The sequence below is a fragment of the Hippocampus guttulatus genome, chromosome 19, assembly GCF_054856545.1.
Source record: "Hippocampus guttulatus isolate MCC_2025c chromosome 19, RoL_Hgut_1.0, whole genome shotgun sequence".
Taxonomy (NCBI): Eukaryota; Metazoa; Chordata; class Actinopteri; order Syngnathiformes; family Syngnathidae; genus Hippocampus; species Hippocampus guttulatus.
Genome location: NC_141279.1, coordinates 649,224 through 672,464, shown reverse-complemented (window position 1 = coordinate 672,464; position 23,241 = coordinate 649,224). Strand labels below are relative to the sequence as shown.

At 48.7% G+C, this 23,241-nt stretch overlaps 3 protein-coding genes across 3 annotated transcripts; all 3 read left to right on the top strand.

Annotated features, from left to right (window-relative positions):
• The first annotated feature begins 295 nt into the window (after positions 1-295).
• Positions 296-3,418, top strand: hmx3b (H6 family homeobox 3b). The gene is made up of 2 exons (XM_086099187.1): positions 296-1,578; positions 2,601-3,418. Exons 1-2 carry the CDS (start codon positions 1,317-1,319, stop codon positions 3,167-3,169), a joined length of 831 nt encoding a protein of 276 aa, XP_085955313.1. The 5' UTR covers positions 296-1,316; the 3' UTR covers positions 3,170-3,418.
• Positions 3,419-3,942: 524 nt separating this feature from the next.
• Positions 3,943-7,076, top strand: bub3 (BUB3 mitotic checkpoint protein). The gene is made up of 7 exons (XM_086099518.1): positions 3,943-4,117; positions 4,680-4,874; positions 4,966-5,035; positions 5,230-5,381; positions 5,464-5,622; positions 6,248-6,422; positions 6,566-7,076. Exons 1-7 carry the CDS (start codon positions 4,115-4,117, stop codon positions 6,784-6,786), a joined length of 975 nt encoding a protein of 324 aa, XP_085955644.1. The 5' UTR covers positions 3,943-4,114; the 3' UTR covers positions 6,787-7,076.
• A 7,432-nt stretch (positions 7,077-14,508) lies between these two features.
• On the top strand, positions 14,509-23,119 carry LOC147189376 (G protein-coupled receptor 26-like). Its single transcript, XM_086139191.1, has 6 exons — positions 14,509-14,669; positions 18,274-18,389; positions 18,462-18,581; positions 20,397-21,475; positions 21,994-22,107; positions 22,283-23,119. Exons 4-6 carry the CDS (start codon positions 20,808-20,810, stop codon positions 22,512-22,514), a joined length of 1,014 nt encoding a protein of 337 aa, XP_085995317.1. The 5' UTR covers positions 14,509-14,669; positions 18,274-18,389; positions 18,462-18,581; positions 20,397-20,807; the 3' UTR covers positions 22,515-23,119.
• Positions 23,120-23,241: the final 122 nt, after the last annotated feature.

Here is a 23,241-nt window from a genome sequence, read left to right as displayed (position 1 = left end):
CTCAGTCACGTAAGTAGCTGTTCATTTGCGGTTTCTTTCAAAGATTGCAATTCAAGCAGTCTATATGGAGCGAGCACGCATGAGACTTTATTCTGTTCTAACAAGTCGGGGGGGGGGGGGGAGTGGCTGTTACAAAAGGCTAAATTGTTCAGTGATGTCAGTGTGAGTTGAAATGGGCAAGTAAGGAGCAGAAGCGGCAAGGGGCAGGCAGATTTACCATTGCGTGGGGTCCGATGGGAACCCATTATTAAAGTGTTCCTTGGTTTCAAGCAAATGTGATTGCTTTCGTCTTGAATTCAGTTCACTCCAAAACACGTCAAACTTTCTTAATCATCGTTTCAAGTGATCCCTATCCGAGGCAACGGACGACCCCCTTTTCTTCTCCTGCACACTTGAGTCGGGAAGGGGCGAGCAAGGAGCAAAATGTGGTGAGAGAGCTTGGAAAAAGTAAAAAAAAGAAACCAGGCCCCGGCAGGGAAAAGGTTTTCCGCTCCCTGTCTGAAGGTCTGTCTCCTTCGTGTCACTAGGTGGCAGCATCATCCTCTCGGTTCACTTGAAAGTCGCGGCGGACGCCGAGCGCGACCCGTCGCCTCCAAGGGGCGACGTGCCAAACTCATCTTTGGCTGGTGCTCCGCAACTCAAAAGAAAAGTCGATTAAAAAGCTCATTGTGTTCAAGTTAATTCACACTCGGGCCGTTATCTGCACGTTTTAAGGATGGTTACACTTCTTATAAACGACTGCTTTATAAATATCACAGCACTTGATCGCAATATCATGAGCCGGCTGTCAAATCGGTGTTGATCAGAGCAATTTGCTTTGATTAGAATATGATGGAGCGCTGTTTCTGATTTATCGATGCTGTTAAGGCGTTTGTCTTGCCACAGCTCAATTTTGTCTCAGAATTGCAAGACTGGCTTGATCAAAACCTCTTGAAGGCTGCATGTGGCCCACGGGCCTTAGGTTGCTCACCTCTGCTCTGACTGGATAAGTGGCTTCTGTCCCCCCTGAATGGGGGGGGGGGGGAGCCTTTTCTATTTGTTTTGAGCTCTATTCTTGTCCGATTGCAGACTCGACGCCCATTTGCTCCCCGCTCTGGCCAATCACAAGGACCCAGTGTGTTTTAACTGGGCTGTCATTTTTATGTCATCATTACATCTCCATAAAGAACCAAGCCAGCACGTTTATTTCTCTCTGCAGAACCACTGAAAGCACATCTTTTTGGATACTCTGCCCCCCCTCCCCCCCCGACCCCAAGGTCACCGCTGTTTTCTTCAACTTTCAATTATAGTATTTGATGGTGTGGAACTAAAAGGTGATGGCAGACTCTGACGCGCAACAAGAGACGCGCCAGTCCGCCAAAGACTCCATCATCAAGTTTTCCATCAAGAACCTGCTCAGCATCGACGACCATCCCAAAAAGCCCGCCGGGCCCAGAAGCTTCCTGGAGGGCACCTTCTTCTCCCGGCTTGCCGATTTGTCCCTACCCTGCCTGGAGTTGCCCTCACAGCGGCTTGCTGTGTCCTCAGCGTCCCCTTGGTGGCATCCCTACACGCTCGGTGTTCATCTCAAAACTGAAGGTATCCATCATATTTCATTGAATTGTGAATTCATTCCAAAAAAAAAAAAAAAAACCGGAATAACTAAACTTTCCACATGTGGAACCCAAATGTGTTTTTTTTTTGTTTTTGTTTTTTTGCCTGTGCACACGGGAGACGGAACCCCCTTTGGCTTCTATTTGGCACATCTATCTATAAAATATCACCTTCTGACAGTTGCCCGGCATGACAATGGTGATATACTGAGGCACCGTTATTTATTGCTGGATTACAGTGCACTGCTTATGAGATTATAAAATAAGGAAACATTGACACATCTATTGCATGTTGTTCCCCTACAAAAGAATCGTTCAATAATGTCAGATTTTACAAGTGTAAATATCTTAAAATGTATCGAGCATCAATGTATGCATTTGCTAAGAAGAAAAACAGGTTAATGTCTATTTCCAAATATTTTTTGGACAGAATACCATTTATTTTGATGAAATATAAATCATTGACGACGACGACAACGGAATCAGAAGCACTTCAGCTGTGACAAATGAAGTCTTGACTTCCTATATTAGTCATATATTAATATTGGATCAGGTGGATATATTTTCGCTTTTATATCCGTAATCCAAATTGCAAAATTAAGAAAAATGCAAGACGGCATATATGGCTCTGTTGAATGTGTACGTATGTCTGCGATAAATTTCAAAAGTCTTACCTACGACATGTGACCGATTTAGTGCGATGAGAATGAAATGGCTTGTATGAAGAAACAAATCAAATGTAAAGATGCAAATATGTGACCGCCTTCCGTCGCTTAAAAATAACAATGTGCAATATTGCACACAAAACTACACGTGAAGACGCAATACGAATACCGCAACATTTTAAAGCAGTTTCAGTCTTGCATGATCATAACGAGGTGGTGGTGCAACTTGTTTTATGTTGAGAGGGAAGAAATTTCATCCGTGCTGTATGTGACACATACATACAGCTCATTTGACAATAAAGTTGTATTCAATTCAATTCGATTTATTGTGTTACTTTTGCAGCTTCGGGGAAGGATCAAGCGTTGGCGCGCGACAGACCTTCACCCGACCGACCCAAAAGTGAGCCGGACCCCAAAGAAGAAAGTGCAGAAGAGGACGAGAGTGAGCCAGAGGAGGCAAAGAAGGACTCCGAGTCCGCAGAGGACCGCTGGAAAAAGAAACCCGACCACTCTGACGGGAAGCCCTGCAGGAAAAAGAAGACCCGCACCGTGTTCTCCAGGAGCCAGGTGTTCCAGCTGGAGTCCACCTTCGACATCAAGCGCTACCTGAGCAGCTCGGAGCGCGCCGGCCTGGCCGCCTCCTTGCGCCTGACCGAGACTCAGGTGAAGATTTGGTTCCAGAACCGAAGGAACAAGTGGAAGAGGCAGCTGGCCGCCGAGCTGGAAGCGGCCAACCTGAACCACGCCGCGGCGCAGAGGATCGTGAGGGTACCCATCCTCTACCACGACAGCGGAGCTTCGGAGAGCGGCGGGAGTGCGGGGGGGACCTCGCCCGGTGGCCAGGCGTCAATCCTGGCCTTTTCTCATCACATGTACTACCCACACGCGGTTCCCTTGCTGAGGCCTGTTTAGCCCCTGAGCACACCTTGAATATGTTGTAGGACTTGAAAAATACATTTGTATATTTTTCAATCTAAATTTTGGAAATTTGACGTATTCCTTTGTGCTCCCATCACATCCCGTGCGTTTACTTTATTTGTTTTCGGCACAATCTCCATAATTGTCCTCAATTGCCTCAAAGTGTAAGTGCATATATTTTCATGTGCAAGGTTGGACATAACGTATTCTGAAGACTCTTAATTGTGCTTGTGGCGCTCTAAAATTGTGGGATTAAACGTTTTGACATGACCTTACTTGTGCAGCTGTTTACAAGTCTCATGATGTCCAAAAACCAACAACAAAGCTAAAAAACATTGTGGACAATTAAACCAACTACGGAGCCAAATATGATTTGTTACTGAAATCTCGTACGAGTTCCCAGTAAAGATGAAAAAGGTAAATTGAATGTACAGTACTGTAGTCGTGATATTTTTTTTTAAAAACGTGCAGGAATATGATCACCAATTTCTTTTAATTCACCGAATGCCAACAGTCATATCATCGTTCATGTTTTGCCCTCGTGTGCCTAATTTATACAGTCACTTCCCAACTCGACGAACGACATATTAAATCTGCCAAAGGTCATTTCTGTAGACTATACAGACCTAATGAGCATGCGCAAACCCGAGGGAACCCAACCACCATTTTCCCGTCCGATGTCACATGACCCACGTGGAGAGGCCGGAAGTACTCTCCGAAACAAATCAACCAATCAACAAGCAGGCGGGAAACGTGGGCATTTCGTTTCGGCCAATCAACAGCGACTTAACAATCGCTGGACCGCTTCACTCACCGATGCGGTTAGTGCGTTCAGTTCGACGAATATTTGTATGTTTGTTTGCGACATATTAAAAAAAAACTCGACTCGAGTTGATAATAAAATATTGTATTAGCTGTGGACCCCCTCCCCCAGGATAAATGGTAAGTCCATAGTGACGACTCACCACTGCTACTAGCTTTAGCATTTACAACAGTCGGTTTGCTCCTGGCTAAGGCTAATTCCCGAATGCGCTTTACTGGAATGGGCGAGTTCTCCGAAAGATAAATATCGCTTCATTTAAGATGCAGTACGCTCATATTTGTCAGCTGAATTTACTGTAACTGCCTTGCTTTGTACTTAACCGAATAATTTTGGGGTTAAGCGAGTTGTGTGTGTATCATGTTAACTGTTGTCGTGCTCGGCGATAACATAAACTAAGTACTCTTTTCCCCCTCTCATTATTCACTTCTTGAGAAAGACAATGGCATATAACGCCCTTCGTAGATTTGATTCACGACAACACGGTAACAAAACACTCTTTTCCGCCTTACCCAGTGAACACCGGCCCGAAATACTGTTAAGTATTTTTACTCTTACGGTAACAATGCTGTATACTAACTGTCAGGTCTGAAAAAAAAACATTATCTTAGAGGTTATGAAACTAAATCATGCTGACAAAAGAATCAGTATTTGAAGTGTGTCACCCGAGTTTGTGTTTTGCAGAGCATGGTCACGAGTGAGTACAAACTGAACCAGGGCCCAGAAGATGGAATCACCGCGGTCAAGTTCAGCCCCAGCACCGCCCACTTCCTGCTGGTGTCCTCCTGGGACTGCACCGTCCGCCTCTACGACGTGGTGGCCAACACCATGCGCATGAAGTATCAACACACGGCTCCCGTTCTGGATTGTGCTTTTTATGTACGTAGCAGGCTCTGTGTCATTTAAATGTTTGCGTTTTAACGTGTTGCCATAAGAACACAATGTCCATTTTTGCCCTCTGCCCCATCAGGACCCGACACATGCATGGAGTGGAGATTTGGATACAAATTTGAAAATGCATGACTTGAACACGGATCAAGGTATGTGATAACCAAGGTGGTAATTGTTTGGGATTTTTTTCAGATGAATAATTTCTCGACCACCCAAAACTTCAGATGTTCTCGTCGGATTTTCCTGACGTTTTTTTTCCCCGAGAAGATACCCGAAGGTTTTTTTGTAACGCCGGCAATGTAGGTTGTCGAAGTTTATAATGTGGTTTCTAATTTGGTTGCAGACACCATAGTGGGAAAGCACGACGCCGCCATCCGTTGTGTAGAACACTGTCCGGAGGTGAACGTCATGGTGACGGGGAGCTGGGACAGGTCAGTCCGACTCTGGGATCCCAGGGCGCCCTGCAACGCCGGCACCTTCACGCAACCAGATAGGGTATGTCGTCTTGGGATTCTTCAGGTGTTCCCAAAAAGTGCCCCAGTGTGTCTGACTCTGGATTCGCTCGTGTTCTTCAAAGGTGTACACCATGTCTGTAGCGGGCGACCGGCTGATTGTCGGCACGGCGGGCAGACGTGTGCTGGTTTGGGACCTGAGAAACATGGGCTACGTCCAGCAAAGGCGTGAGTCCAGTCTCAAGTTTCAGACCCGCTGCATACGAGCCTTCCCCAACAAGCAGGTATGGCCCAGGAAAACAAGGGAAACCTTCGACTCGCGTCTCGGTCTGTCGTAGTGCCAAGACTGACGTGTGAGAGACGGAATGGTGCCGCAAGGCAATTTGCCGGAAAATACACAGAAGAAACGGTAGCGGTGCAAGTAGATATGGAAGAAGCATGGAACTAAATTTAGAATAAAACGTCTCTTGGTGAGCTTGGGAAAAAAATCGTTTTGTGTGCAGCACCAGATATTTTCTTCTATTTAAAAGAATGCTGCGGTCTACCAAATCAAAACCTGATCTTAGACCCTGCAGTACCGACACGAGATTGCTTTAAAATCTTGACAAGGGCAGTCTTTTTTTTTTTTTTTTTTTTTTAATGGACTGATACTTTTCACAAATATTACAATTGTCAAAAAAAAATCATTGAGTTAATCAAAAGCTTCTTTATTTTTTTTCCCCTTCCAACATTTTGCTTAAAAACGTTAAGTTTGATAGTTGTCAAGATCTAAATTGATCTCCTTCACAAAGAGGGCCGACCACAGCTGATTTGAACGCAGCAGCCAAGGTGGCCATCCGAAGAGAGCAATTTCGAATGTTCCAAACCGTAGCTCGCATTGCTGTCGCCAACTTTTCTCCCCGCCTGCAGGGCTACGTCTTGAGCTCCATCGAGGGCCGCGTGGCCGTGGAGTACCTGGACCCGAGCGTGGAGGTCCAGAAGAAGAAGTACGCCTTCAAGTGCCACCGGCTGAAGGACGTCGTCGAGCAAGTCTACCCCGTCAACGCCATCTCCTTTCACAGCGTGCACAACACCTTTGCAACGGGTACGTCGCCCCGGTCGGCTCTGGGCAAGACTCGGCTTCTAAACTGACAGCCCTCTTTCATGTGCCTTGAGTTGTGCGTGAAAGGCTTCGACAGCCCAAATAATAACGATGTCGATCAATCCTTCTCCCTTCTTTCCTTCCAGGCGGCTCTGACGGCTTTGTTAACATTTGGGACCCGTTCAACAAGAAGCGCCTGTGCCAGTTCCACCGCTATCCGACCAGCATCGCGTCTTTGGCCTTCAACAGCGACGGCGGCCTGATCGCCATCGCCGCTTCCTACATGCACGAGATGGGCGACATCAGCCACCCGGAAGACGCCGTCTACATCCGCCAGGTCACCGACGCCGAGACCAAGCCCAAGTGAGTCCTTGCCACCTTTTTGGCGACGCTCCTCTCTGCCGTCATATGTCCAGGATGACAGACGGCTGGAAATCGTTCAGCCGTATGACTAAGGTGACCGGCCGCGCACAAACCCCCTCCCGTCGAGTTTAACTTTGTTCGGTCGCCTCCGCGTTTCAAAGCCTTTGCCCACCGGCATCCAGTCTAACTTTTATTCCACGTCTTTGTATTTCTGTCACGCGGTTGTTAGACTATTGTGATCTTCTGTTGTTTGTTCGACTGTCGTCATCTTCATTAAAAACATTTTGAATACGTTTTCCGTGGGTTACTTTGAGGTCTCCTCTCTGGTATGTGTAGTGCTCCCTCCGCTTCACCCAGACGGTGGCCCGACTCAGATAAGATGGCGGCGGACTAAACCAGATCCCGCTTTATTGGCGAGGAAGTAATCGCGGCGGTCTGCGTCCGGTAGGCCGGCTAGCAGAGCAACTCGCACCAAAAATGATGACGATGCTTCATTCCAGATCATCGAGATACGGAACAAAATGGGTACGGCAGCCAATTTCTTCCTCCTTCAGTTTGGATTTTCAATTGCGCCTAATCGAATTTGTGAGGCCCTTCAGCCAAAGCAGCAGAGAAGATGGAGATATACAGTCAGTGATTCTATTTCAGGGGTAATGGCTCAGTGGGCCTCCGCCGCATCCTGGAAACGATTAGCTGGCTTTCGCGTCGGTCAATTCCCATGGTTGCGGACGGCTAATATGAAATGCCATTTCCACCGCTGCCCTTTATTCGGGACACCAAATTGTACGGATCACGGATTACCTCTTGACCAAGTGTTGTTCAAATTTATTGTATCCTAAGATGTCACCGGTCATGAAAGGGCTCATGTGTTAGACTCATGAATACGATGTCATATATTCTCGGGATGGCAGAAATTTTGTTTGTTTCAAGAAAGGTAATTGCAACCACCTGGGAATGGCCAATTGCAGCTTGGACCCGATTGGCTTGAAGGAAGTCACTGCGGGCCGCGGCTTGGAGAGCAATTGGTACATGTGTTCCGCTAAACCTGGTCAGCTGTTGCCACTTGCAATAAAGAAAACGGGAAAAGCTGTATTGACTTTTTATTCTTTTGGCTTTTTCGCCGCATAACAGCTTGTTTGTGGATCTGCGCATGCTCACTGCTAATGACATTGCACCATACGTTTCACTTCAAGCTGATTCATATCCCATTTAAGTTGACCTTCATCGATTCCACAAGGACAAGCAGCAGTCGGCTTGACTTTTACCTTGTTAGCTTGTCAAACCTTGCGCTTGGTCTCATCTCGTCCATTTCCTGTCCAGGAGATGACACAAAAGATGACTTGTGTTGGATGTGTACACCGTGGCGCCCCGAAACACTTTGTCACCCAAAAAAAAAAAAAAACCCTCAGGAGTGATTTAAATGATTTGTATCATGACTCCACAAAAGTACAAACACTTGCATGCACCCACCAGCCATTACTACAGCAACTAACCAACCCAAAGGACTACAATCCTTACAAAACTATGAAGAAACATCAAAGTGCGGTTTGGGGTAGAAAACGCTCAATCTGAGGTAAGTAAACAAAAGCGGTGTACAGTAATCATCTCAATCCCAAGGGTGTGCAAAGGACTAACTCGTGTTATTTTCACAGACCTGAACAGCGTCAGCGTGTCCCTCCTGAACAGTGAGTACAATGTCATGAGTGGTTTTGCAGTTTCATTTTTTTTTCTTACTTAAAAGAAAAACGGAATTAGTGGAGAGAGAGCATTTTAAAGTTATTGGTAAAAGCTTTTTTTTTTCCCCCTACCTACAAAAAAAGGTACTCAATTGAAGTTACGAGACTAAACACTTTCACCAGCCAACCTGCCAATCCAATCCATTCCGCGCAAACAACCCGATTTTTATCCACCTTTTAATCGTACAAAACAGACTGTACTTTGCGGAATTATATTTCCTTCAAGAAAAGCCCCAAAGCGACGTTAAATCTGAGCTAACCATTGTTCACGGGCCTTGTAGCCTCGTTCGCAGCGCTTTTTTGAGGGAGGGGGGGCTGCGTGTGTGGAGTTTTTGGAGAGGGTTGCAGGGTGTAATTCGCTTCGACACCCCATCCAAGCTGCGGACAATGCCCGGCCTGGCTAGATTTAGACGTGCAGGTAATTGAAGCATATCCATTTCAAACAGAATGTCTGGCCGCGTCGTCTTGTTTGTCCGCATTTACCGGAGATAACGGACTATCACGGTGCCTTTTCACAGCTCCATTTTCTTTCACTTTAGCATTAGGCAATTTTTCAATTATTGGTTTTTTTTCTTTTTCTTCTTCGTTTTCTCCCCTCCATGTCCTTTCATCCGCCGGTCTGTCTGATAATGTCCGGGCCTTTTAGTTAATGGCGGCGACGATCGCAGCTCGCGCTGCCGGCCCCCGTCCATTTTGTGGGTCATTGTGGGAGCCCAATAGGCCTTTTATGAGCGCCACATCAAAAGGCAGATAAAGCATTAGAGGTGGCGAACGTACCCGCCGCTAGATATGCTCCCTCTTCCCTTTTGTCCGCTATTGAAAGTGATCACTTTAATCGTCGGGAAAGCTCGGCCAACGTGGCGCCCTGGCACGACGCCTGCACGCCTCTCGCCGTGACTAATTACTCGCCACAAAGGCCGCGACCATTTCACGTGCACACCTTTTCCCACCATTTACTTGTTAGTGAGCGTTCAATAGAAAGGGAGGCGAGCCGGAGAGGAGACAATCGCGCGCTCGAGAGGTCGGCCATTGTGTGTTAATTTGCTAGGCCGGGAAAGAAATCTATAAATAATGACAGCTGTTCGCAGAGAGGAGCGCGCAGTCGCACAAAGACATTGTTGTCGTGGATCGCCGCCTTGTGCGAAAGACGTTGACAATTAGTAATGAGTGGCACCAAAGTGGAGTCCTTCCACATTTGCCCGAGGGCCCGCTTTTGGTACAACGTGCTCGGCGGCATCATCAAATAATTGCATCTTGAAGCTATTGAGGCATGTCATGACCCAAAGGACCATTTCTCTTGAAATCCCAAAAGTTGGGCTGTTTTATATGTTAACCGACGGCCTCCCCGTGCGCCCGGACTGCCTTCTGCATAAGTCCGACGCGCCGAAGCCCACGAGAGGTGATACCAGCGCGCCTTGAAGGCCACCCGTCACGGTCGAGAATGGAATCGAACCCCCGCGGGGCAAGGTGGAGACCGAGTGGTCTGCGTGACCCCAGTCCGGCCCAAGTCCACCTCTGACTCGAAGCGACGGCTGGACGAGCATCGCCATCTATCTTGGCGGTGCGAGGAGACGTCCTCTTGTTTACCTTCTGCTGCTGCTCATAAATCTTGCCCCTGGTTGACTGTCAACTTTGCCGTCAGAAAACTCTGCTTGCATGTTTTTTTTGTTGGGACGCACAACTATTGGATTGAAAGCGTGCGTGCACCCATTTTTTCTTTTTTGGGTCAATTCCATCTGGATATTAAAGTGGCCCACTGCGGAAGATGGAATTCGGACAAATTGTCATTTTGACGACGTGGAACTAGCATCCCACCGATTGAACCGGCCAGCCGATTGGGCAGCTGTAACTTGTTCTCTTCTGGGAAGACTGACCCCATTCCAAAGGGACTTTGACTGACTTAACGCCAGCACCGGCCAGGTTATTTCACTTTCATTCTTTGAGAATGAAAAGGAAACTGAGAGGAATCCACCTGATGGATTGATTCAGTGATTGAGAAGTCTCGGTGCCTTTTGGCCATCGTCATGATCTACGATTTAGCTCCAAGGAGAACAAGGGACTATGTTTAGTGTGCTTCGGGGTACGCAACACTGCTGCTCTTACCATTAGGGAGGACTTGAGTTTAACTGACCCCAGCAGTCAAACTTACATGACCTGCGTTTGAAGAGGCGGTCTAAAGAGCATCCATGGAAAGAAAAAATGTTGCTCGAGGTGTGAAGCCTCCCATTATTAATCACCTGGTCCGCTAAAGACATATATCAACTCCGGTTTTGAGAGACCTCAAGATGGCCGAACTTTACTTGGTGACACGGGCGTCCGCGTCAGCTGTCACCAAGTGCGCTTGCCCCAAGCCATGACCGCATCTTGAGGGCAGGCCAAGTTCGGAATCGTGTCATAGCGTCTGCTTCCCCGGATGACAGGAAGCGCATTAGACTCAATGACCACTGTCATCCAGACTTTCATTTCCATAACCTGTGAGAGGGGGACAGAGGCGGGGGGGGGGGGGGGGTGGGGGCTCTGGTTGTCTGGCTGCGTGTAGAGGGCTCAATCTATGACTGATTTAATTTGCTCTCTGTCAACATCTCTAACAGCGTTAACCACAAAGCACGCTCCCGCCCGCCCCCTCCCGAACCGACTCCATTAACTGCCAAATCGGGTTTCAAGACCGTACTGATGCCGCCCGTGATTCGGGGTGATTATGACAACAGCAGACAATGGGCCAAAGTGTCTGCTAAGTAGTTTAGCGCTAATTTCGCCCAACTGTAACAGATGGCAGGCACACGGCACTGTCTGGATGCGCGGCAATTATCCTTTACATTAAAAGAACAATACTCGGGTCAGAGGAAATGACTTGAGGCACATAGGACCAACTCAAATTTGAAAATGTCAAATTGCAGAATGACAAATGACAATTTGCTCTCATAAAGCAGAAGGCCTCTCTTGGAGGACAGAACCAAATTCAGTTTGCATTCAGCGTTCATCCACTTGAGCCATCTTTATTCTCCTCAATTAGCCAGAATGGCTTCTCCAAAGTGTAATTAAGTGTCTGCCGCGCTCGGCCTCTGCATTATTCATAGCCGCCTATTGATCGTATCTCGCGGCCGCAGCCTTATCTCGCGCAGCTTCCGCTCTATGAAAACACGCAAAATTCAAACGGGGAACGCACTTTGACTGCATTGTTGTAAATAGTCAGTTGGTTCTGCAGTCTTGAGCACTCTTAACCAAAAGTACCCCGTGGGCCTGTCACAGCATATCTAGGTGCCAAGCTGGCACTTGTGGCCGAAATGAGCAACTTTTCAGACAAACTCAGCTGCTTGCGGGGAGGCTGTGGCGTTTAAATACAATACAATACATCCTGATTTATATAGCACTTTCACAACAGCTGCAGCTGTAACAAATAAATAGTTCAACACTTTAGCAACATCCTAAAAATTAGTTGGCTACACTGTCTCTGAGTGGGCGCTTTGTTATGATTCCCCCACAATGATTTCAAACGGGGAAGTCTTGACACAATGCACTTCATTCCATAGTCAAATAAATTATTTCCCAATGAATATTAATGTTTTCTTTAACCCGAGTGAAGCAGTAATGTGTCAAAACATGAACCCTCACCACGTCGCGTGTCCATAAATTAGCAAAAGTGAGCCACAAGGGCCCTCTGGCATCAACTAGCAAGGCGTACGGTAGCAGCATTGAGTCATCGGCGCGCGAGCAGACGCCGGGACACTCGAGCGGCTCGTTGGCGGCTTCATCCGGCGTCTTCGCGGCGTGTAATTGCGCAGATCGCCGCCCTTCTCTGGCTTCCTACACGCGCTGGGAAATTATTTCCAATTATTATTTCCAATTCCCCGTCGAGAGCGACGCTGCAATTACACAAAGCTGAGCATCGTGCTCACTTTTGGCCGCAATTTCCATTTATTTATTTTTGTTAAGCAAACCCGTTTGGCTAATAGAGGCTAATTTCATGGCGCGGAGAGAGCCGACCGTTCGGTTGCAGCGAATGAAAGAGTTACATTGCTTTGACTCGAAAGGCAGATATGTCTCACACATGGTATAGTCACGGGGATGCAAGGCGGAGATTTTGTTTCCGGGTTTTGATTTTTTTTTTTGTTGATAATCAGATTACTCTCGTGAATCATCGTTGCAGCCTTACAATAATGTGTTTGTAGCCAAAGCGCATTCATTAAAGACCTATCCGAAAGTGTCTAAACTTTTTTTGTCAGCGTTGTATGTTGACATCCATCAACTCGGTTGGAGTGCTTTTTTCCCCCACCCAAAACTTATTTCATCAGCCTTCTGCTTCCTTCGTGAGAAGCAATCCCAATTAATTGGCCAGAATAGCCCTTGTAGCTCCACTCGCCTCTTATTTGAGACACCACCACTGTCTCTCTAGAACTGCGCAGGATAAAACCACAGACCAACAGCAAGCACGTATCCGCTCGCTTTTCTCAAAATCTTCCCATTGAACAACGTGACATAGGAGACGACAAACACACTGTACGTAACCTGCAGTTGACTCATTCCGAACACTCTTACATGCGCGCGCACAGACAGTAATTACCGCTCAATCTATTCAAATTGAATGAAGCCAGAGCTGTGGTCTAAGAATATAGACCATAATTAATAAATTACAGCCTCTCTACTCAATCATTCTCCACTTTGGGCGACTTGGGGGAGGGGGTAGACAACCCTTTCTCCTCCACAGAGTAATTGACTGCGCCCCTGCAAACGCACCTTGAGCCCACACACACACACACACACACAGAGTGACGGCTGAGTGAGCGAGCGAGGGGGCTCGTATCGCACATCTTGCGGCCTGTTTGTTTACAAGTCACAAATCAAAAGGAGGCTTTATTCCCGGGCTCTCCAAAATGCGCCTCGGGGAGGTATCTGGTTTCCTTTGACTCCAGAACTGACCCCCCCCCCCCCCCCCCAACCCCAAATCGCAAAAGCCCTCCAGCTCCCCTTTGGCAGCTTGTGCAGCATAAGCAAGATGACTGAACGTTGGGCTGTTCCTTCTGGTGTGTGCGCCTTGGCCACCCGGGGGCGGCATCACACAGACTTGAGAAGGTCCGAACTTGTCAGCGAGCTGCAATAACAACTCATTTTTTGGCTTGTAAAACAAAATTAAAAATCGGGTATCTCAAGACAGCTGCATTAAGGGAAACGAACTGTGGCGACTTGTTTGTATGTATGATATCTATGTAGTCCTCGACACAAGACCTGTGCAAAACCCAAGGTGGCCCTTGCGCTCGAAAATATGCTCGGTCCTACTCTGAGCGACTTAAGACGAGATGGATAAAACCCGCTTCCACTGACACATATTTCTTCGGGAGTCATCGATTTTTGGTGTCAGTGCTTGCCCCGTGGGCGAGCATTGAATGATCCGTTGGGTCATAGAGCAACAACACAAGTGGCTAAAGGGCGAAGAAAGCCCCGAGTTGAGCGTCAACAAGGCTGCTGACCTTTGTTTAACCTTTTACAAGTTCACCAACAAAATGACCGTTTCCCTTCAGCTTGCCAACAAAACAAAACGCGCCAATGCTTCTTATTCAGCCATTTTCCAACACCGCGTTCACGCTTGACTCTCAATGCCACGTATGTGAGACATAACGGGGTTTCGGAAGAGGCCCGATTCCAATCTGAAGGCATCCAGTTCGCGGCATTTTTTTCTTTTGTCTCTTTCCATCATGTTTAATTTGCGCCACGCAAAAACATCCACAAAAGTTTTAAAAAAATCTGAATTGCAGCGTGACCTGAAAGAAATTCAGCAGTCACTCCCAAACCAAGCCAGGCTTCACGTGCTCCTCCCCGCTGCTGGTCTTTTGGGCACATTACTTCCACCGTGGCATTCATCCGGAAAATCGAATTACCGAAAGCCTTTTAATGACAATCGCTTCTTCTTTTGCCATCGACGGGCCTATCTGCTGTCGTGACTGGCGCTGCCCTCGGTCGAACCCGCACGGCGAACCGACCTGAGGGGTGTGTTCCAGCAGCCCCCCGCATGGTCTTGAGCGTGGAGAACTCCAGCGTGCCCGTCTGGCTGCGGTCCAGCGCAATGTAGCCGCACCCCTCGTGAAGCCGCATGGAATCCCACGTCCCCGAGCGCCTCAAGACCTGCTGCCAGACAGATGACCTGCGAACGCACGAGGTGAGCGCGTCACCTTCACTCTCTCGGTCACCGTTCAACGCAGCAAACTTTGGTGCTCAGGGGCCACGTTACGGACAGGCGGTCAAAAGTACATTTTGGGAAAACTCTTGGTGGGTGGCAAGTGGCCCCGGGCCATAGTTTGGACACCACCGTACTCATCCTTTCAGTTCAAAAAGTTTGATGACGTTCTCCTCTCACCAGAGAGCACTTTGATGCCAACTTGTACGTTGATAGTCAGATTTATGGATGGTATGGTATGGAAAGCGCAGCCGATGTTCGGTGCAAATCTGAAGTGGTATCGCTCACCTTTGGTGAAATTCTGCTTTGAAGGGGTTGAATTTGGTCGCTTTCTGTATTCGGTGTGCAACGATCCTTGATTGGAAATGCCTCAACACCCCCCCCCCCCCCCGCCCCCACCTCATTTTACACAATCTACAATTGCCGCATACGATTAGCGTCACTTTGTGTAAACCAATCAAGTTAAAGGGGCTCCTCCAAACAATTTCCCCCCCACGTTGCATGTGTGTTGGGAGATTGAAGCGAAGCTCTCCGTCGATGAAGCGGGTCACACGAGGAGCCAGCTGTGTTTTTCGGCACCTGTCCTCTTCCCCCCCCCCAACGCGAACATAATTGCGGCCTTTCTATTGAAGAGCAGCCACTCGGCAAGTTTCGGAAGCCCCGACAAGTGTTGGAAATTTGCATGTAAATTGCCCTGGTGACTCTCTTAACCCCGCCTGCGCTTTGGATGAAAACCATTGGCCGGACAATCGGTTGGACCTCGGACACGAGTGTGCCCGTTTGACACGAGCTATTTGAAAAGTTCTTTTTTTTTTTTACTGTGATGGCCTTGAGAGGGTCGTTTCAAATTGTTCGATGCGGGTGTTGCTCAAGTTCTGATCCTTTTCTTTCACTTGAAAGTGCCACTTTTGGTCGTGAGCCGACACCAGACCTCGCCACGCTTTGATGTCGATGCAGAAGATTCCTTTGCCTTGGTAGGAGGGAGGGCAGAATGCACGGATCAAACTTGAAATTCGATCACTTTGCCTCCCTCGAGTCAGTGCGACAAAAAACTATCTCCTGGCGTACTCTTGTGGGTCCACAAATGCAGTGATTTAATTGAGCCGCGACAAGGGAGAAGCGGGGTTGCCCCGGCCGCCTGAAAAGAGGACAAGGGTGAGAATTGAGAGGGTGGATCGCCGCCGTGATTTGTTTTTGAACAAATGACCGACTTCCCCAAAGTATTGAAAATGGCTTGCTCTTTAGAATGCAGTTTAGAATAGTTTTTGTCGTTGTTGTTGTCGCTTGTTTAATTTGATGTTGTCACTGTCGAACAGAAACCTAAGGGAAGAGTAAAATGCCAATGGACTGGCTCCCAAAATGGATGTGGATGGAGGCGTCAAATCGCTGACTTGAAGGCGGCGTCGGTCCCGTTGACAAAATCGAGAGAGAGAACCGAGCATTGTTTTTGTGAAGTAACGGAATAAAATGAGCTTTCTAAAATTATGAAAAGACCACACTGTGAAATGAATTCATTTCAAAGTGCTTCAAACACCCTATAAGGTGGGCGGGAGCATTTTTTTTTTTCAACCTGGACATAAAAGCATTTACAGGCAGGTCTCCCGTTTGTTTGTTCTCGGCTCGTGACAAATAATATCAATACAAATCCCCTGGTACGGACTCGCATTTACAATGTAATATATATTTTGGGGGCCGAGATGAAGAAGGAGATTGACTTCTTCCCGCCTGAACTTGCTCGTCAACAGAAAGATCAACAGCATTCTCGCATCCTTGCCGAGAGGATATTACAAAAGCGAGGGTGGCGTATTTGAATCCGCTCGCGGCCGCAAGTATCTCCATGCGCTTACAAACAATATCCGCGCGGCCCCAAATACGGGCGTGAAAGAGCTTAATATGAGAGCAGATAGCCAAATCAGCTGCCGCGCGTGGGGCTGAATGCAAGCCAATAAACAAGAGGCCACTCTGCTCCTCCTGACCTTCACTTTTGAAGATTCATCTTGGAGATCGGCGGCGATAACGCAATGCAGCCGCAACCTCAATAAAAGACAAACAATGGAGGGAGATAAAGAGAGATTAAATTAAAGCAGAAGCGATAGCGGCCCAGAGGTGCACCACCAAAGCGGCGCTGTGCTTTCATATTGTCCGCCATTGACACCTTTTGGAATCATTTTGCTATTTGCGGCCGCATTTGTCGGTTTGTTCGAGTCGCGCAAACGATGCGAAGTTCATTTTAGAATGCGTGACTGATTCAGTGCTGTAACGAACCATTAGAGAGAGAGAAAAGAGGCGGACTGACTAATTACCATTGTTGTTTATTTGGAGCATCTCAAAGTGTGGGTGGTACGTGAAAGTATGACTTCCTAACCACAGTTCGGTTGGATTTGACTTATCCGTTCCAGAACATTTGCATACGTTGAACATAAACTCACAACAAGAGGTCACGCTTGATGCTCACCCCAAAAAAGGCGGCAGCATTTTTCGCATCCTTCGTCAGAGTAGGCGGGTCTGGTGGACCGATAAATGTTGCGGCCAGCGGAGCGAGTGTACCGAATGAATATAGTTGATACAATAATAGGCGTATGGATTTCTGTATCCAACACTCGGCGTCTCGCCTTGTTGAATCCGCCATTTCCATTTTTAAACCATCCTTTGAAACCAAGTGTCTCATTTGGCAAAGTGGGCTAATAGCGCCATTCATTTACCGCTGGACTCCTTCAATTATTAACACGAGGGGGGGGGGGGCACCCCCCGGGGCTGAATTTACAGCGAGGAAAAAGAAAGAACTTCACCGGCCCAATCAAACGTGAGTCGTCAGGGAGGTGTAAGAGGAGGTCGGCAGCTGGCCGGGCCACCTCCAGCAAATGGCCTGAAATTGTCAGCGGGTCGCAATCACCTGCACTTTCAAGGACCCTTTCATGTCAGCGGAGGGAAGAGAGTGGTCGGAAAAGACCGCAGCCTTTGGGGATTCTTGACTTGACAAATCCACTTCTTAGCAGAAAAAGCCACAAATGAATCAGGTCTTCCGTCTCCATTTTTTATTTTTTACCCCCCCCCCCCCCCCCTCCTGGCCATTAATTTGCTAAATATATTCACAATGAACGTGGCTCATAATCGGATGGTCATGCCTTCCGCTACGCCTCAGGTTGTCGGCCTCTTATCGCCGCTTTCTAATTTCCTGAGTTTGCTCATGAAATGGACCGCGAGGTTTCGGGTTGATTTTTAGGACAAAAAACACACCCTCCGCTTGCAGGCGGGAGAGTGCGATATGCAAGTCCAAAATGGCAGTACAGGACAGCAGAAGTCAATGTCACTCCATTGGACAGAGGTGCTCGCGCGGACCGGGCGTGTCCAGCTGCGGGCCCGCGGGGGCCACCGTCCCCCCTGTTTTGCAACACACCCGATTCAGACGATCAGCTTCACAGCCACCTCTGAAGCGGCATTCCAACGATCCTGATGATTTGAATCGGGCGTGTTGCTCCTGGGAGGCCTGGAAAACAGGCAGGACGGCGGCCCGCGAGGACCGACTTCGGACACCCCCGGCATAGACCTTGCTCACAAATATTTACGGAAATTCCTCCTTTTCTAGAAAACCACTCGGTTCCTGCAACAACAACAACAAAACGCCAAACCTGAGGCTGTGGCAGTGAAATGTCCAAGCGGACGCTTTGTCTTTGAGGTGACATAAAATCCACACATCACAAGGTAGTTTTTTTTTTTTTTTTTTTTTTAATTTTGTTGTTGCTTTGAGCTTTGCTAACTTTCAGACAACCTCAGATGGATGGAACATAGTGTACGGTCCATGGGGGTGGAAAATGAAGAGTTGCTGTTGAAGCGATGCAAGTTGCTGAACTGATGACAAGATACGACGATGCCCGACCAGCACCTTTTAAACAAGTAAGGAGATGTTTTGAAACGCCTTCACTTAGATGAAAGCTTCACAGTTGTGAGCGCTGCTTCGTGTTCTCGTTTCGAACCAAACAACAGACTTGGGCACCATTAAAAAGGGGCTCGAGTACGGGAGTGTTTTTCGGAAATGTTTTCTTCACGGTTTGATCATGAAACAAGTTTGTTCATGCTTACTTAGGTTTGGACTGGGAGACGTCACCTTTCTTTTTAAAAAGAAAAATGAATGAATGCATGTTTTATGGCCAAAGAAGAGGAAAGAAACGACCATTCATATCCAGTAATTGTAAATATATATTGCCACCTACAGAAAAAAGCTTCTTACTGCATTCGAGACGAATTTGTTTCGAGTTTTTTTAAGACACTCGAGTGCGCCACAAGAGTGCGCCAGAGATTAAATTCTTCTCAGGAAGTCTTTTTTTATATATGTATATATATATTTTTTATTGCTCATGCTGGTAATGCCGCAATGCCTCGCGAGAGGGCGACAGCGATTGAATGACCCGATTTGAGCACGTGACCCGATTAGACAATCCCACGACTGTACATCTGTCCACAAACATTACGTTTTGCCATTAAATGTTTAGGGAGTTGGAGGACATGCGGTGTATTTCCTAACCATTCACCGAATTCAAAAATATTTATTGAACTGATGATAAAATGTTCCGTTTTGTCAAAATGCTAAAAGTTGTCATTTCACAGGACATTCCGTTTACATCATTAAATTCAGAAAAAGCTCTAGTAACCCCGTGATATGTTACTAATAGTCATTTGTATCATACCGTAACGTTTTCATTGACCCATTTATGACCGTATTATGTTGGCTGATTTGGGGCTTCATTTTGTGTCCATAAACAATAGCTTTATGTTGATATTACCTAAACTTCCTGAGAAAATGGATTCAACCTGTGCGGTCTAATGGTCTATCATGCATTTAATGCGTTAGCTAGTCCTCAACTGATAAAATAAGGAACACGAGCGTAGTTATTGTAATTATTCGGCATCATCGTATGCAATGCTGACTGGCTAAATAACATCAAGGGGGAAGACCGGTACCGAAAATAAATGCAATCGTACATTGAATCATCTCGGTGTCGAATGGGATCTCCGTACGCGCAGATAAAATACAACAAATACATAGAATGAAAATGTTTCTGTATGTTGAAGTTACGTTTATCGGATTTGACTTGTCTAGTCTCATAACATGTGGTATGTTGTGCCCACATTTTCTTCTGCGGTCCGTGAGAGGGGACGGGTTCCCCACAGTGGTACGCCAAAGAATCACTAAATTCATTGTTCAAACATTGCACAACGTCGCAGAGGCTGACGCTCGTTTGGTCGCATTTGTTGGTTCTTCTGACTGTCAACGCTTTGATTCCTCCTTCCAGTTCCCCCATAAAAGTGTCAAGACACTTTCCCCACCTTTCGAAACGAACCTTCGCAAACGTCGTCGACGTTCTCCAAGAGGGGAACCCCGAGCTCACGTTCAAAAGGCGAGCGTAGCCCGCGGCTCACGTTCAGCCGGTTGGCGCGGGCCCGTCGGTCGGCGGGAAATCAAGTGTGGGATGGGAAGCGGCAGCCCGTTCAAACGGACGCCGGCGTGGCGAAAAGGGAGGAGAGCTGCGGGCCCTCTCGCGCGCTGTCAAGTCAGTGCGCTCCTTCACTCATCTGACACGAGGAATTAGCCTCAAACGGATGTCAAAAGCACTGCGCATCGAGGGAGAGTTGCATTACCGAGGATTATTCACATTTTTTGTCGTTTCTTCGCTGATAAATGACCTCTTTGTGCATTTTGTGCCAAAACAGAGCATCAAAGCTTTCACCCTCCTATGCCAAAGTGTGCATCTGCGTCTGAGAGTCTTTGCTGGACTAAGCCCACACAGTGAGCGGAGAAGCGCATCACAGGTCCGCAGAAGCCCTCCGCCAGACGCGGCGTTCGCTTGACTCTTCACCCAAACAAACGACAAACAGCAAAACGCAGGGAAGCCTTCTCTCTCTTTCTCTCTCTCTCTCTCTCTCTCTCTCTCGCGCTCGCTCACTCGTCTTTGAAGCAATGTAGCGGCGAGGAGAGCAGGGGGCTTCTCCTCGCACCCGGGGGGAGCGTGGCGGGTGCGCGCAGTCGACCGCGGCCGCTGAGTGTCGCCCCTTCTCGCGCTCCCCCTCCTTTTTTCTTTTTAAAAAAAATATATATATATATTTGCGGCGCGGCTTCGGAGGATGATGGACGCCGCCGAGGCGTTGGTGTTCGCCTCGGTGCTGGCGGTCATCGTGGTGTCGCTGCTGTCCAACGCGCTGGTGCTGATCTGCTTCGCGTACAGCCCCGAGATCCGCAAGCAGGCTCCGGGGCTCCTGAACGCCAACCTGACCTTGTGCAACCTGTTGCTGACCGTGGCCAACATGCCGCTGACGCTGGGCGCCCTGGCGAGCCGCGCGCAGCCCGGCGGCGACGCCCTGTGCCGGGCGGCGGGCTTCCTGGAGACCCTGCTGTCCACCAACGCCATGCTGAGCATGGCGGCGCTCAGCGTGGACCGCTGGCTCGCCGTGGTCTTCCCGCTGCGCTACCACTCCAAGATGCGGCGCCGCGACGCCGCCCTGGTGCTGGGCTACACCTGGGCGCACTCGCTGGGCTTCTCGGCGGCCGCCGCCGGCCTCTCGTGGCTGGGCTACCACCGCCTCTACGCCGCCTGCACGCTGGGCGCGCCGCCGCGCGGCCGCGCGCAGTTTGCCGTCTTCAGCGTCCTCTTCCACTCCTTCACCTTCCTGCTGTCCCTCGTCGTGCTGTGCGTGGCCTACTTCAAAGTGCTCAAAGTGGCCCGCTTCCACTGCAGGAGGATCGACGTCATCACCATGCAAACGCTGGTGCTGCTGGTGGACATCCATCCCAGGTACGAGCTCATCGCCCTCCGCCAAATAGCGCCCCGAGTCTTTTTTTTGGGGGGGGGGGGGTTGTTGGTGATGGTGGTGGTGAACTCTGTCCCGTCAGCCGTTGCCGACAGTCGGCAGAGGACCTTCTATGGTACAAAGTCTTTACCTCGCCAAGAAGCCCCTCGCACGCAAATAATAACATTGATACTTTTTTAGTTTGCCTCTGCCAAGGAAATATTTGAACATTGTTCCATCCTAAATTGCTGTGATGGCACCCTCCCCAAAGGCCCCCAAATCGATTTTTTTTTTTTTTACAGTGTCGTTTTTCATCATGCAAATGATGTTGACGCTCCTTTTGACTTTTTTGCTCGCGCCACCAAGGAAGTTAACTGAGCCGTTTCGTGACGGCAGTCCTTTCTGTTTTGTTACCTCCACCGAGGAGTTTCCGTTCCACGCAAAGAACGCGCGTGACCATGCGCAACGTTTATTCCTTAGCGAGATGGAGCGCTCGGCCCTTAGCAAATGTTTGTTTTTGCAGCGTTCGACAGCGCTGCCTGGAGGAGCAGAGGCGGCGGCGGCAGCGAGCCACCAGGAAGATCAGCACCTTCATCGGCACCTTCATGCTCTGCTTCGCTCCCTACGTCATCACAAGGTGAGCGAGGACACTTTTGGGAGAGCCCCTCGTCCGTCCCCCCCGGCACTCGGCAGCGTGAAAGAACGCACGTAAATAAGTCCCGGTCGGTGAGCGAGCGCGTCGCTCGGCGAGTCGTCACATTATTTTCTAAGCGGGACGTGCTCGCGATCGGCCTTGCGTCTGCCGCCCGCAGGATCGTGGAGTTGTTCCCGGGGGTGCCCATCAGCCCCCACTGGGGGGCGCTGTCCAAGTGCTTGGCGTACAGCAAGGCGGCTTGCGACCCCTTCGTCTACTCGCTCCTGCGCCACCAGTACCGCAAGACCTGCGGCGACATCGCCGACCGGCTGCTCAAACGCTGCCGCTCCTCCGACGAGTCGGGCCCGGGCCCGGAGGGCCGAGGCGCCGCCTTACCCGGGGCGCGGTGACCCCCGGTTGGAGCCGCGGTTGTCGGAGGACCGCCGCGGATGAAGTTCACAAGAGCCTCATGGAGTCCAGGGTAGCTATACCGAATCTTCCGCCACGTCACTTCCGTCCTGAAGAGTGCTACGGAGCACTGGACGCTCCGGAGCAGGTCCCTTGATTGGACTGGAGTGCATCTTAATCCAGATGATTGCAGGTAGCCACGAGGATTTTTCTTCCTCTACAAGTGGATGGAAAAATGCCGAATCTGATTTTTTTCTTTTTCTTTTTTTTCTGCCTCCACTGATTGTGCTTTGCGACGGGCTGATTGGATCCGTTCTGGGCCCTCAGGGAGACGACTCGATGCTATTTAAAAAAAAAAAAAAAAAAGCATTTCTTTGTTTATTTATTTCTCTTCTCAAGAAGGACGAACCGCAAGAACATTTGAATTTGCGATGAAGAGATTTCTAGACCGACGTTTGTCCGCTTCCTGTCCTGTTCGTTCGTTATTGTTGACAAACGGCGAGTTGGCTGTCTCGGAAGTGTGTGTCCAACTTCACTCGCCCAAAAAGCTGGTGACGGTCGTTGTCGTGAGAAAGAAAACCTCAATAAAAAGCCATTCCTTTTCCGACTTCATCGCGTGAAAGAGTTTTATTTTTTCTCTCTTTTGCAACGAAGGAAAATTTCATGCTGGCCAGCCGTCCCACGTAAGACGGTGGCTGCGATTCCTTTCCATCAAATGAAGAAAACGAA

Bases quoted from the DNA above. Each gene is read 5' to 3' on its own strand.
- hmx3b (XM_086099187.1), top strand. From the start codon at position 1,317: ATGGCAGACTCTGACGCGCAACAAGAGACGCGCCAGTCCGCCAAAGAC. The intron at 1,579-2,600 runs GTATCCATCATA...TTACTTTTGCAG, and splicing joins TGTTCATCTCAAAACTGAAG to CTTCGGGGAAGGATCAAGCG.
- bub3 (XM_086099518.1), top strand. The intron at 5,382-5,463 runs GTATGTCGTCTT...TGTTCTTCAAAG, and splicing joins CCTTCACGCAACCAGATAGG to GTGTACACCATGTCTGTAGC. The intron at 5,623-6,247 runs GTATGGCCCAGG...CCCCGCCTGCAG, and splicing joins GAGCCTTCCCCAACAAGCAG to GGCTACGTCTTGAGCTCCAT.
- LOC147189376 (XM_086139191.1), top strand. From the start codon at position 20,808: ATGATGGACGCCGCCGAGGCGTTGGTGTTCGCCTCGGTGCTGGCGGTC. The intron at 21,476-21,993 runs GTACGAGCTCAT...TTGTTTTTGCAG, and splicing joins CTGGTGGACATCCATCCCAG to CGTTCGACAGCGCTGCCTGG. The intron at 22,108-22,282 runs GTGAGCGAGGAC...TGCCGCCCGCAG, and splicing joins GCTCCCTACGTCATCACAAG to GATCGTGGAGTTGTTCCCGG.